Source organism: Leucopleurus acutus (genome assembly GCF_964270905.1).
Source record: "Leucopleurus acutus genome assembly, chromosome: 11".
NCBI classification, from domain to species: Eukaryota; Metazoa; Chordata; class Mammalia; order Artiodactyla; family Delphinidae; genus Leucopleurus; species Leucopleurus acutus.
Genome location: NC_139152.1, coordinates 81402913 through 81416510, shown reverse-complemented (window position 1 = coordinate 81416510; position 13598 = coordinate 81402913). Strand labels below are relative to the sequence as shown.

General features: G+C 44.7%; 1 protein-coding gene across 18 annotated transcripts in view; it reads left to right on the top strand.

Moving 5' to 3' along the window:
- Window positions 1-13598, top strand: part of ANKS1B (ankyrin repeat and sterile alpha motif domain containing 1B) — a gene marked incomplete at both ends in the record, with an annotated part of 1174646 nt that overhangs the window by 1139222 nt on the left and 21826 nt on the right. For all 18 annotated transcript variants that reach the window (XM_082850046.1, XM_082850043.1, XM_082850045.1 and 15 more), the window contains one exon: window positions 6409-6546. In XM_082850046.1, coding sequence (XP_082706172.1) covers window positions 6409-6546 — 138 coding nt within the window. The remainder of the gene's footprint in view (window positions 1-6408; window positions 6547-13598) is intronic.

The window sequence follows — 13598 nt, the reverse complement described above, 5'->3', positions numbered from 1 at the left end:
CTTACAGACACATCAAGGGCCCTAGATCTTGATCTCCCAGACTTTGAGGGAATGCTTCTGCTTCAGTCACCAGTACTTAGATGAGTTATTCATAGATCTCTGCTCACTAATGACTACTCTGGAAATCTAAGCAATGAAAGATACGCAAAAGATAATTGTGTGAATAAAGACACTAAATAAAGAAGGCCCGCATTTCTTTCAAGCCCTTGCAGTGTGGTCCTCAGCCTGTTTTCAGAATCCAGAGCAAAGGCAAAGTGCATATGTTGGTAGCAGGTGGAACCAGCCTCTCTGTGACTATATGACAACGTGTGCCTGGCTGTTTTAGGAATTTGGGGACATCGACTTCAACACTGGGGCTGCACAGGGTCCCCATCCCAGTGTCCTGTGACGTAGTGACCTACCCCAGTCTAATGGTGGATAGGGAGAGGGTGGGTGACTCGGGGCCGTGGTCTAGGAGTTAGTGTGTGAGAAGCCTAAAGCAGAGAGCTTGTATTAGAAGGTGGAAGAAAGAAACGGTGTAGAGCTGCGTTGGTGGAGTTTGGGGAAGGCTGAGAAACACCGCCAGCCAGGGCTGAAGGCCTGGTTTCAGGGGGCGCAAGGAGCCAGTGTTGAAGAGTCTTCCTCAGGTTGTGGTATGAAAGGAACTGTGCTCATCCAGCAGTGTCTGCAGTGGCATCATGCGTGCCACTTGGTCCTGTACAAAGACCAGCCTCTAAATTAAGACCCACAGCAGGAAAGGAGCAGATTGATAAAACTCCAGGTCCTGCTTTCGGTTTGTACCAGAGATTCCTCCCCTGGGAAGCATCTGGGGGGAACCACTTTGATTTGAAGTGAAGGACTTGTGACGCATAGACATCTGTGAAGACCTCACAGTTTGTGGTGCTTGTGAGCACTAAGCCTGTAGTAAGATACAACCAGAAGTCACAGCTTATTGTTCATGTTTGATGCTTTCTTTTTTTCAAATGTTCATCATTTTTTAAATTTATATTTATTTATTTATTGGCTGCATTGGGTCTTCGCTGCTGCACACGGGCTTTCTCTAGCTGTGGCGAGTGGGGGCTACTCTTTGTCGCAGTGCATGGACTTCTCATTGCAGTGGCTTCTTTTGTTGCAGAGCACGGGTTCTAGGCACACAGGCTTCAGTAGTTGTGGCACTTGGGCTCAGTAGTTGTGGCTCGCGAGCTCTAGAGCGCAGGCTCAGTAGTTGTGGCGCACGGGCTCAGTTGCTCCGCATTATGTGGGATCTTCCCAGACCAGGGCTCAAACCCATGTCCCTTGCATTGGCAGGCGGATTCTTAACCACCGCGCCACCAGGGAAGTCCCCTGTACTTTATTGTTAACCGGTCCTCTCCTAACCGCCGCATCTCTGTAACCCTACCCTGGTCAGATAGAGGGGGTGTTCATCCTGCACTGGACGCGTAGAGTAATGGAAGGCCTCAGACCTTCACTAAGTGACTGCCCTGCAGTCACACAGCTAGCTGGTCATGGAGAAGGACTAAAACTTAACTTTCCCACTCCCTAACCTAACGCTTTTTCACTTTCACTCCATGCGACCTTCCGCCCGTCCGTTTGACATGCAGTGGATGCTTAATTAGGTGTTAATGACTCTTCCCCTCCTTTTAGCCCCCATTAGACTGTGTGAAAGATGAACCCTCCAGCAAAGCACTTCTTTCCTTTTACTCTAATGTAAAGTACCAGCTTTGGCTGAGTTCATGGGGAAGGGTTAGGTGCCTAGCTGTAAACTTGTAAACCTGTTACCTAGCAACCTGGGAAATGAATTGAATCACTAAACCTGGTAAGCAGGAAGAAGCGGAAAATGATCTTGAATTAAAAATGGAACTTGGATTAGATCTATACTAAAATGTTACAGGTACATCACACCAGCTTTCTGTAGATGCGTAGCCCAGAGGCACGTCAGCATGGCATTCTGCCAAGAGGGCTGCAACTGCTTAGCTCCAGACCCATCTTCAGATCAGCAGGGTCTTCCAAGAGGCGACACCGTCCGCACATCCAGTGCCTGGCTGAGGGTGGGTTGCATTTTGCCTTCCTGCTGTGACCCCCCTCCTCAGTCTTCTCATCCAGCTAAATTAGGAACAATGCAGTGCCTGGGTTGGTTTGTTAGTTTGTTTTTAATTTATTTATTTTATTTATTTTTGGCTGCGTTGGGTCTTCATTGTTGTGCGCGGGCTTTCTCTAGTTGCGGCGAGCGGGGGCTACTCTTCATTGCGGTGCGCGGGCTTCTCATTGCGGTGGCTTCTCTTGTTGTGGAGCATGGGCTCTAGGCACTCGGGCTTCAGCAGTTGTGGCACGTGGGCTCAGCAGTTGTGGCTCGTGGGCTCTAGAGCGCAGGCTCAGTGGTTGTGGCGCACGGGCTTAGTTGCTCCACAGCATGTGGGATCTTCCCGGACCAGGGCTCGACCCGTGTCCCCTGCATTGGCAGGTGGATTCTAAACCACTGCGCCACCAGGGAAGCCAAGTTTGTTTTGAATGTCAGCTTCAAACAGGGCTTATGCTATTTTTTTAGGCACAGATTAACTTGGAACTTTTGCCTAAACAAGTGCCAGTTGTTTTTTATAGCACATGTTTCTCAAAAGCTCAGAGTCAAGTTAAGAGTGTGTGCTGTCCTCATCTGCACCACCCTCTCTGCAGGTCTCCTCCAGGTAGCCCCCGACCAGGGCTGCTGCCTCTATGTGGGGGGCGCTCTCTGGATGGGTGCTGCATTGTCTCCCTCATAAAAGGCCTGGCCTGTGGAGGAGACTCAGAGAAGGGCCCTCCCTACCTGTCGTAGTCAGGAGTGAGGGAAGCAGGGAGAGGCCGGTTTCTAGGCCCATCACTTCGTTATCACACCCCCTTCTGAGACCGTCTCTGTTAATCGGCTGAACCAAACAAGTCTCTTCTACACCCACCAGCCAGATACCCCTTTAGCTATTTCTCTACATGATGAAAGGCAACAGACAAGAAAAAGAATCACTCCCTGCTGAAGGGTACTGAGCTGCCAAAATTTCTAGCCAAAGAAGCGACAGGGTGACCCCAGTCCTGGCTTGAGCCTTTCAAAAGCCCTCGTCTCCTTAGAATATGCTTAGATATGGAGGCTCAGCTGCGTAAAGGCGTCCACTGTAAACTGAGGAACATCACCTGTACCTCATGATGATGTCAGCTTTTAATTTATGGAGGAGCCACTAATGACAGGGTGGAAAGAATGTATCCTTCCTTGACTCCTCCAAGGAGGAAACTGTGCAGTCTCCATCCTGTCTCCAGCTGTAGTATCCTTAGTCTTGGAATCGTCGTACACATAGAGAACTAGCCTCGCCGTTCTGCAGAGGTGGGCCGTGCAGACTGATGGCAGTGTCTCAGTGTTGCCTAATGCACGTCTGTGTGCCCGATGCACAGTGAGGCTAAGCAAACCGAAGGTCAGAGTTGGGAGCAGAGAAAGGTTTATTGCAGGGCCGAGCAAGGAGAACGGGTGGCGCATGCCCCCCCAATCTCCAAGCTCCTCAAAGGGTTTCAGCAAAACATTTTCAAAGGCCAGGTGAGGGAGGGGCGTCCCAGGGTATGTGATCAGCTCATGCACAGTTTTCTGATTGGTTGATGGTGATCAGTCCTTAGGCACTGGAAGGTCTGGGGGCTACATGCTCATGATCGTCAGTCGTTAATTTCTTCCTTTTTGTGGTGGTTTTGAGCCTCTGAAAAACTCAGGGAATATGCATGAGATACTATTATCTGGGTACTTCTGAGAGGAGGTACAGCAGAGGACATGAGGGAGGGGTATGTCCTGAGAAGGCCGCTGCTCAGTTACATCAGTAGTGAGATCCCAGGTCCTCACCACATTCTAGCACCACGGATATATTAGGAAGTTCTGTTCAAGATACCTCCCTACACAGTCCATTGCTATGAATTCATTTAAAAGCAAATTTTTAAAGTGCCAATTAGGATGACTGAGTGCCAATAACATGAGTTATTCGTAACTGATTGTAGAATGTCTGTATTAGCTTGCCTTTCCTCTAGTTTAGACCATGGGAACAGAGGAATTAAAGTTTCAGCAGTGGGAGAGGAGGCTGATTTGGGGACATGGAGCAACACAGAGGAGGGCAGGCCTCGGAGTTTAAAAGACAGCCCTGGGCTCCTGGAGATTAGAGAAGAGGGGGCCGGTTTCCAGAAAATTGGGAGGGAGGACCCAGAAAGAGGAAAAATGTCTTAGCACTATAGTAAATTACCACAGACCGGGTTGCTTAAACCATGAATATTTATTTCTCACAGTTTTGGAAGCTGGAAAGTCCAAGATGAAGTCACCAGCAGATTCAGTGTCTGATGAGAGCCTCCATTCCCTGCTTCATAAGTGCTGTGTTCTCACACGGCAGGGAGAGCCAGCTAGCTCTCTTGCCTTGTCTTGTAAAGGCACTAATAGCATTCACAAGAGCTCCACCCTCATGACCTAATCACATCCTAAAGGCCCACCTCCAAGCAGCATCACACTGGGGGGCTAGAATTTCAAGATACAAACTTGGGGAGGATGCAAACATGCGGTTCATAATTAAGAGAGATCTCCAAAGATACACTTTACCTACTTAACAATTTTTCCCTGGGCCACAGTGCTGTCACACACCACTGAAAATTGTCAGGAGTGACATCTTGTGAATTGGCAAGATTCAGGGAATTCAGTGCAATAAAAATCACAGGGCACTTCACTGTTAACACTTTCCCGAGAAACTGATCAACCTTATGCTAGTCAAAAAGAAAATCTCAAGAACACAAAATGCCAATTTAGTTAAAATTTGGAACCAATGCTCTATTTTCAGTAATAGTGGATCCTGGATAGGTGAGACCAAATCCACAGGCTTCCCGAAGTAATAGCAGCCCCCAATTAAAATGATGGCGGAGGCTCTCAGCACCTGCTAACATCATACCTATAAAGACCACGCAGAGCTCATTAATTTTAAATTTAAGCCTCACCGAGCTCCTAATTTAGTTTTCTCCTTGGAGAAATGCTATCTGGATGCCAGAAGAGGATCGGCACCTTCTATTTTGAAACTCTGTCTTGCGATAGGATGTTACTTGTTTATGGGAATCTGATTTCAATTTGAGTTATTTCTGACAGCGCTGCATGTAGCGTCAACATACAGGGTCACTGTGAAGAACGTCTTAATTTAATTTTCTTTTATGTGTTAATTCTGTAATTGCTTACCAACCACGTAGCTCAGTAGAGTGAGGGGCGTGAAGTACTTGCTGGGGGCGCTGGCAGGAAACGGCGTTTTGTAAGCAATTTTAGGCATTGATGGGTATACACAGAGCATTACATTCGCTCAGGTTATTTAAGACTGTGCAGTTACAAAGTAATTAGGGTAACTAAAGCATTGAGGGTTTTAGATCTATGACAACTGCACAAACATAAACGGGATATTGTGAGGTTAAGAAATGTTTGCATGATTATGTGAAATCTTTTGCTTCTGAAATACATCAGTGTATCAAAAGAAGTTTCTGGCTGGGTTTGCAGCCCAGGTGATGCTCCTTGGTTATTTTGTGCTTCGGGATAATGGTACTTAAACCTTTCCTCAGTTACCTCCCACCGATTATTCTTAGAGGCAAGTTGGGATGAGGGGGCTGGCAGGGAGATGGCTTGAAAAAGTGCTAGCCGAGAGAAAAAATGAAATTATGTCCAACCAGTGAGAGAGAGGTGGGGCTGAGAGGTATTGCAACATCAGGCCCAGTTCCACTACCTGCCCTGCATAACTTACACTGTCTGAGTACTGGTTTCGCCACCTGTGAGCTGATGATGAGGATAACCACAGCACCACTCATAATGATACACAGCGGGTATAGTTAGCAAAGCGTTGTCATCCACGGGGCGCTGCATCTAGCATGCAGCGTAGTGTTTCCCTCATCCCACCCTTACACCTTAGTCTCCACGGAGTCTTCATGAGAGAGCGCCTTGACGCGCCCTCGCCTACCTGCCTTGGCTCTGAGGAGCTAGGGGCCAGGCACAAGACAACAGGTAAAAGATGGTGAGGGATCAGCCTCCCGGCAGGCAGAACAACATGGCAGGTGATCCTTTCCAGACAGAGTTAGCAGGAGGCGGCGCTGACTCTACATGGAAAATGGAAACAGTGAAATGCTTAGTAGTTACTATTTTTTTGAAGTGTCTGCCACCCAGACTGCTTCTGCACACAGCACCATGTGAGAACTGCTGCTCCAGGACAGGACTATTTTAGGTTGTTTTTAATTAAACGAAAGCATTCCTTCCAGACCTGGTGTACCTTTGCCCACAGATAGTGTGTTGAACCACTTTGAATGTTGCTGCTCTAGAACATTCTAGGACGAGGGAAAGCAACTGCTTCCCAGATCATTTGCCTTGGTTCTAAAATATGCTGGTTTGCAGAGGAAAACAACGGTCGTTTGTGTCATTTCTTCCAGAACATAATTGCCGAACATGAAATTCGTAATATCTCCTGTGCTGCCCAGGACCCAGAAGACCTCTCAACATTCGCTTATATCACAAAAGATTTGAAGTCCAATCACCACTACTGTCACGTGTTTACTGCCTTCGATGTGGTGAGTAGCTACCCTCTTTGGACAAACTAAATATTTCCCTGAATATACCTGGACATTATTGAAAGCCCAGCTTGCAATCTAGATGCTTGGCTTGTTTACCAAGTTTTAAGGTATACCTGGTGTAAGGTATTTTGCAGACTCAGCTTTTCTGAGTTTTTTCTGTATTTTCGTTCATTCATTAAATTTAGAACTCCACTTCTATCCAGTATCTGAAATGTCATTGCTCAGTTACTAACCTCACTTTTCATATCAGACGAGTTCCTTTCTTTCTCTGGTACCAAAATATAGTAAATGTCTTCCAGCCTTTCTGTTCCTTTGCTATGTGTGTTGGTTTCTTTGGTAGCCATTTCTAAGTAGTAGGGCATGATAGTCTAGGTTTGTTTGGAGGAAAAATAAATTCAGTGCTTCATACAATATTTGTGGTTTTCTATATTGAATAGTAGTTAAATTAGACATTTATAAATAATAATTGGGAACAGCAAGGTTTGGTTCATTTGAATATGGCCTGTATTCAGAAGTTAGTCTTGTAATGACGTCCTTATGGTGTTACACACCTATAGTCCTGTTTGTCATTAAGTCTAAAAACTAGCCCATATATTACAGACTTGGAAAATGGAAGCCATTCTAGAAAATAACAAGTATTCCTTCTTGTACCTTCAGGATGGTACAAATTGCTCGAGGATAACTCTATTTTAGTACATTGGGCATTCTAAATTTGAAGCAGACAGAACAGAGACAGCTACAACCATGAAATAATTTGTAATCAGAAGAATTCTAAAATGTCACTTTAATATGACAGTTCTGCTCTGCTCAAGTTTTGAGATACACATGTTTAAAGAATTACACAGAAACTGCAGTATAATAGATTCTTGAGAGGCCAGCCCACAGTTCAATGTCATGGGTAAGACTGCTTGAAGCAATCATTTTTAGTTCTGACAAACTCCAATGGACCAAGGACCACAGTAACCCAGAATTTACCCCATCCTAAGGGATGTTAGGCTCATGCCCAGAACGTTGTATCAGGCTGCGTGTGGCCCATCCCTTTCAAGTTGTGAAGATTGGAAACAGGAAAGAATGCTGTGTGCCTTTAATTTTTTTTTTCTATTTTGAGAGGCATGAGGAGAATAATATACAGGTGGTCTGTGTTAACAGTAAGGACTGCAAAGCCAAACCCTCAAAGGCTGCTCCAGATAGCTCTGGATGCGTTTGTTTGCACGGGATCAACAGTGTTGATTAAAACCATGTCAGCATTTAGGTTTCTGGTGCCTTAGACATAACTTGCCATTCTTGTGAAATGCAATTGTTTCTTTTTTTAAGCATTTTTAAAAATATATTTATTTATTTGGTTGCACCAGGTCTTAGTTGTGGCAGGTGGGCTCCTTAGTTGTGGCATGCAGGCTTCTTAGTTGCAGCATGCATGTGGGATCTAGTTCCCTGACCAGGGATCAAACTTGGGCCCCCTGCATTGGGAGCTCGGAGTCCCAACCACTGCACCACCAGGGAAGTCCCGCAATTGTTTCTTAAAACAGCGAAATTCCATTCTATCCACATACATTTTGGTTTGCATGATACACCTTTCTCTGGGATTTGCCTTGGTGTCATAGAAAGAACAGGCTGCTGAGAGTTCACATCCCAACTCGCTGCCTGCTCCCTGGTCTTAGACGAGTTGCAGGACTTTTCTGAGTCCTGATTTCCTTTGTCTATAAAACAGGCACAGGGATTGTACCTTACAGGTTTTCTTTGGGATTGGAATGAAGGAACGTATGTAGAGCGTTCATAAATAATGCGTGTTCAGTGTTTGCTTCCCCCGCACCACCTCTTCTCTCTCCTTGCCTGCTGACCTCACAGTTCACAGCCTGGACTTTTTCTGCTAAAAGACATAAGATAGATTTTCTAGAAGTGTACTTATGGTCCGAAGTTTTCCCACTGCCCTTGTGAAAGAATTGAAAAAAATAGAAGAAAAAATAAATAAAATAGAAACAATAGAAAGAAAGCATAGATTCTGTAGGCCTTCTATTGGTATATTGCATCTATATCGTGTTTTCATTGAATGTCAACATTAGTATTCCAGTATTGTCAGGATGAATTCCACCCTGCCCTTGGGTATTGCAGCATTTCTTTCTAAATTGGTTTTAGAGTAATATATAATTTGCCTTCATAAGGGTATCCAAAACATTGTTCTCTATTGAAGCTAAAAATGATGCCCATGGGCCATCTGGCCTCTTGAGTTTTTCAAGCGTGTGTATATGCGACGCCAGAATACAGAAGTGAAATGTGGGGGGAAAATAGCCAACTGTTTCGTTTTAAGATCAACATGATGTTCCTGATACATTTGGAAAACAAGCGGAGAATTGCTTCACCTTTTGTTTTTTCATCCAGATGTTTGATTTAACGTAGACATTCACTAGGTTAGGAGTCTGGTTTCAGCTCCAGAGGATTTTCATCTTACATCACAAATCCACCATTTTAATCCTCTCTAGGTGAACAGTTTGTTTAACTTCAAAAATAGTAACAAAGGCCACCAGCCTTAACGTGGGCCTTCGAGCAATTTTGAGATGCACCAAGCTTTGCTTGCACTAAAAAAAAACCTCTTTGAGCGTGGATTTTGTATCTTTATGTAGGGCAGTTCAATATTCAGTCCAGTCTCGAAGCCTTAAAATTCTTTTGGTATGAACCAGTCCCCCAGGCTGCCCAAATGGCAAAAGAAAAGAAAAGAATACCTTAAGTATCCATTTAGTCTTTCAGCTGATGTGTATGAGTACATGCACATTTTTAATTGCAGTTATTGCTACTTTGACCTTATAGATCTTTTATGGGTCACAGGAAGTTTTTATGAATATTTCTTATCACCAAGAAAACCCAATGATGTCCAGGAGGCTTCCAGTTTACGGAGCGTCGGATTTGAAATTCAGAGCATTTTTCCCATAGAAATCCTGCGGTCTTGGAAGGGAGGCCCAAGCCCCCCTACTAATATGAGCATGTGAATTTAACGTAGTTCCTTGACTCTGGGACCTTGCGGAGCCCTTCATGGGCTCAGACACCGGGAGGGGGTGGAGTGAACCTGGTTTCCCAAGTTCATTTGGCCGTGGTAGCCTCTTTTGGGGAGAGCTTCTCACGGAGGTGGTGTTCTGCGGAACACACTTCAGGAAATGTTACGCTTTATCTTCTCTAAGCTTGTTTCCATGACTTAGAATCTATGCTAAATTCAGCTTGTGATATTTTCAGTTTTTAATGACAGGTAGATGGAAATTTTAAAAGACTAGAGCAGAAAGGGAATTAGGGTTCCCAAGAAAAGCCAGTATGTACCTACCGGCGCGTTCCAGACCTACTCTGCATTCTAGACTCACTATGGTGGTAGCTGATTTCTAGTCACCTCCCCAGTGGGACACATCTCACCCACTACAGAACAAGAGGCTGCCCGACCTCCACCTTCCAGGCAGTGAAAACTTGGGGGAAGAGAGTAGGACTGTGTAGGAAAAAAGAATGTGTTACAAGACCAGGAGTTGTAAGGCTTAAAACAACGGATTCAGCTTTTCTCTTCTCCACTCTTATCTCAAATGAATGAAGGGGAAATCCATGCTGCTGAGATGACAAGAGGGAGAATGGGTATTTCAGCGGCCACCAGATCCCAAGGCTGCAGTGATCATCCTTAAAAGGCCACCGTAGGAAAGAGATAGATACAACCTAGATCATTTGGCAACTCTCATCTATGTATTATTCACTCCGTCTGGATTTCTAGGACATAGAATGGAGATAGGTAGATTAGAAAGATTTTGATGCATTCTCTGCGAGACTGTCAGATTTATTTTAAAAATCTGGGAGGGACCTCATTCACTAGTTCTAAAATACGAAAGGTTTATTTTGTTTAAATAGCATTAAAAGCCATGACTGCCGCTAAACCCTGGCTAATTCTCACTTCTCTATAAAGAACATGTTTGCAGTCTTTGATAATTTTAACCATGCTCATTTTTCTCTTACTTGCACCTCCCAAATTCTGTCATCTTCAGTGTGTACAGCTTAGACTGGTTGTGGAATGTGTAGAGAATGTCAAAGTCTTGATGCCGGTGGGCGGTGCGTGGGGGAGACGAGGCTCCCTCTTTCCTGTGCCTTCTTGCCTGAATGTGGGCCGTGAAAGGATCTAAACTGGAGAAACAGAGATGACAAAATGCAGGAAACCATGGTCAGCAGGGGGACAGCACTTTATAGTCGTTTCCATCACTAGGGACCAGCAAACCTAAGCGCAGGGGAAGAACACCAGAGTCGACCACTCTCATAATCAGTCTAATGAAAGTGAGATTCCGGAGCCCTTTAATTTTCTCCAGTTTTATTGAGATAAAATTGACATATAACACTGTATTCATTTTAGATGTACAGCATAAGGCCTTGATATATGTACTGCTGCAAAATGATCAGCACAATAAGTTAGCATCCATCACCTCACACAGTTACACATTTTGTGTGTGTGTGTGTGTGTGTGTGATAAGAACTTTAAGCTCTACTCCGTCAGCAACTTTCAAATGTACAATACAGGCAAACCCGAAAGATACTGCAGGTTCTGTTCCAGACTACTGCAATGAATCGAATATCACAATAAAGCAAGTCACATGAATTTTTTGGTTTCCCAGTGCATATAAAAATTATGTGTACACTGCACTGTAGCCTGTTATGTGTGCAATACCATCATGTCTAAGAAAACAATGTACATGCCTTAATTTAAAAATGCTTTATTGCTAAAAAATACTAACCATCATCTGAGCCTTCAGCGAGGCATAATCTTTTTGTAATGGTAACATCAAAGGTCTGATCACAGTTCACCATAAGGAATATAATCATAATGAAAAAGTTTGAAATCTTGCCAGAATTACCAAAATGGGACACAGAAACACAAAATGAGTAAATGCTGTCAGAAAACTGGAGCCAGTAGACTTGCTCAATGCAGGGTGCCACAAGCCTTCAATCTTTTAAAATAGCAATATCTTCAAAGTGCAATAAAACGAGGTACGCCTGTACGGTACTGTTAACTATAGTCACCATGCTGTACATTGCATCCCTAGGACTTATTTGTCTTATAACTGGAAGTTTGTGCCTTTTGACCACTTTCACCCATTTCTCCCTTTCTTAAACTCGGAGATTCTTTTCATGGAGTAGCGTGGGGTTCCGAATGGAAAGTACTTACGGCTTATGTTGCAGAGATTGTTCCACAGAGTGGGAATTTACAAGTGCAAAAGAACTTCCGTTATCGTTGAGGTTAGTTGACCTCTGACAATGAACTTAATACTGTATGTGGAACTAGGTGGTCTCTTTCATTCTGTTTCTCCTTTTCTCCACCTGAAAATGGCCCTCAACCTGTTGGACTATGATACTATGAAAATAAATGGCAATGTAAGAAAATGCTGAAGTGCATAGAGCCCTTAAGATGGGACTGTCACACTCCCTGGCTAGTCTCCCACTTACAAAGTAGCAACCTACACTTAAGTAGAAGCCTTCCCCTGGCCCCTTGCAGCAGCTGAAACTCATCAAGTCAGTGGCAGGAGTGACGGAATAAAAATGGCACTTTGCTGGTGGTCCAGTGGTTATGACTCTGTGCTCCCAATTCAGGGAGCCTGGGTTCGATCCCTGGTCTGGGAACTAGATCCCGCATGCTGCAACTAAGACCCAGTGCAGCCAAATAAATTTAAAAAAAACAAAACAAACAAACAAAAAAAACACAGCAGCACTCCCAGTCCTGTGGCCGTTATATATCACCTCCTCCCCCGCCCCCCAAAAAAATAGATTAACACTGCTGCTGGGTTACATTTATCCATACCTCCTCTCCGTTGGCATAAATCGTTGAGAATTAACTAAGCCATAAAGCCAAAGGTGGGTGAATATTAAGAGAATAATAGTCACTCTTTTTTCCTCTCATCCCTATTTTTTTGAGGGTTGAGGGGGATGGATGTTATCAGAGCTTTAAATCAATCCCATTTTCTATGAAGTTAGAAAGAAAGTAGTCATTCTGATTTTTTTCACAAGTTGTTTTGCAGCATTCGTACATGTATTCGTTATAGCCCCCTCCCAACGAACTGAAAATCAAATGTCATGTCTAGGGGTGACGCCTTTAGAATCAGCCTGGTTTTGAATCCCAGGTCGGCACCTCTTAGTTTCATAGTTTGGGCAAGAACGCCTGTACTCCTCAGTCTCCTCATCTATAACATAGAGATAACAGCAGTACCCGCTGCCTAGGGTTACTGTAAGGATTCGGTGAGATGACACACGTCCGTGTCTAGCACACGTTCCGTCAGTCTTAGCTTCTAAGGGCAGGAGAGCAGCACCAGCAGTTACGGGGCTGGTTCTGTTCTTTCCCGTCAGACCTGTGTGAGGATTTATGTCCCAGTTTTCGGTTTACAACGTACCTTTGATGCGGCGGTATCCCACACCTGAGATGAAAAGTCCAAGTCTGCATAAAATATATTTCTACATTTACTGAGTGCCTGCTGTGAGTCAGGCACACCGCACTGCTCTCCAGGATGTCTGAGTTCAGAGGGAGAATCAAGGACGTAATGAATGGTTGCAGTAAAATCCTGTCTGTGCTCTCCTGCAGTTTTGCTGGCCCCAGCAGGGTGAGGGCTCCCAAAGGAGAGGGACACAGGGGCTGGAAGCTGAACGTTGAGTTTGTATGAACATGTGGGCATCTTGGAGGCCTGACAATTCATTAATGCGCTTTGGAAAGATGAGGTGAGGCATTAGGCAGTCGTCTCTGCCATAAGCAGAGAAAAAGTCATTTTGATCACCAGTCTTGTCCATTTGAGAAAGATGTTCAACAAGCATTAAAATGTGGTCGGTAAGAAGTGTCTTGAATGTGATAAATGCCGCTTTGGAGGTATCACAAGTTGGCGAGGGGTTTACTGTAGCTTCCCCTAGGAGCTTTTACTTCTGAAGAGTGGCGAGGAGTTGAAATCCAGCAAATCTCTCTTCTGCACACCCTTTCCCCGAGTCCCTGCCAAGTAACAGGACAAAGACGGATCGTGTTCCCCTTCTGCCCTGGCAGGCCAGCCCCTCCAGCATGGGTGTGA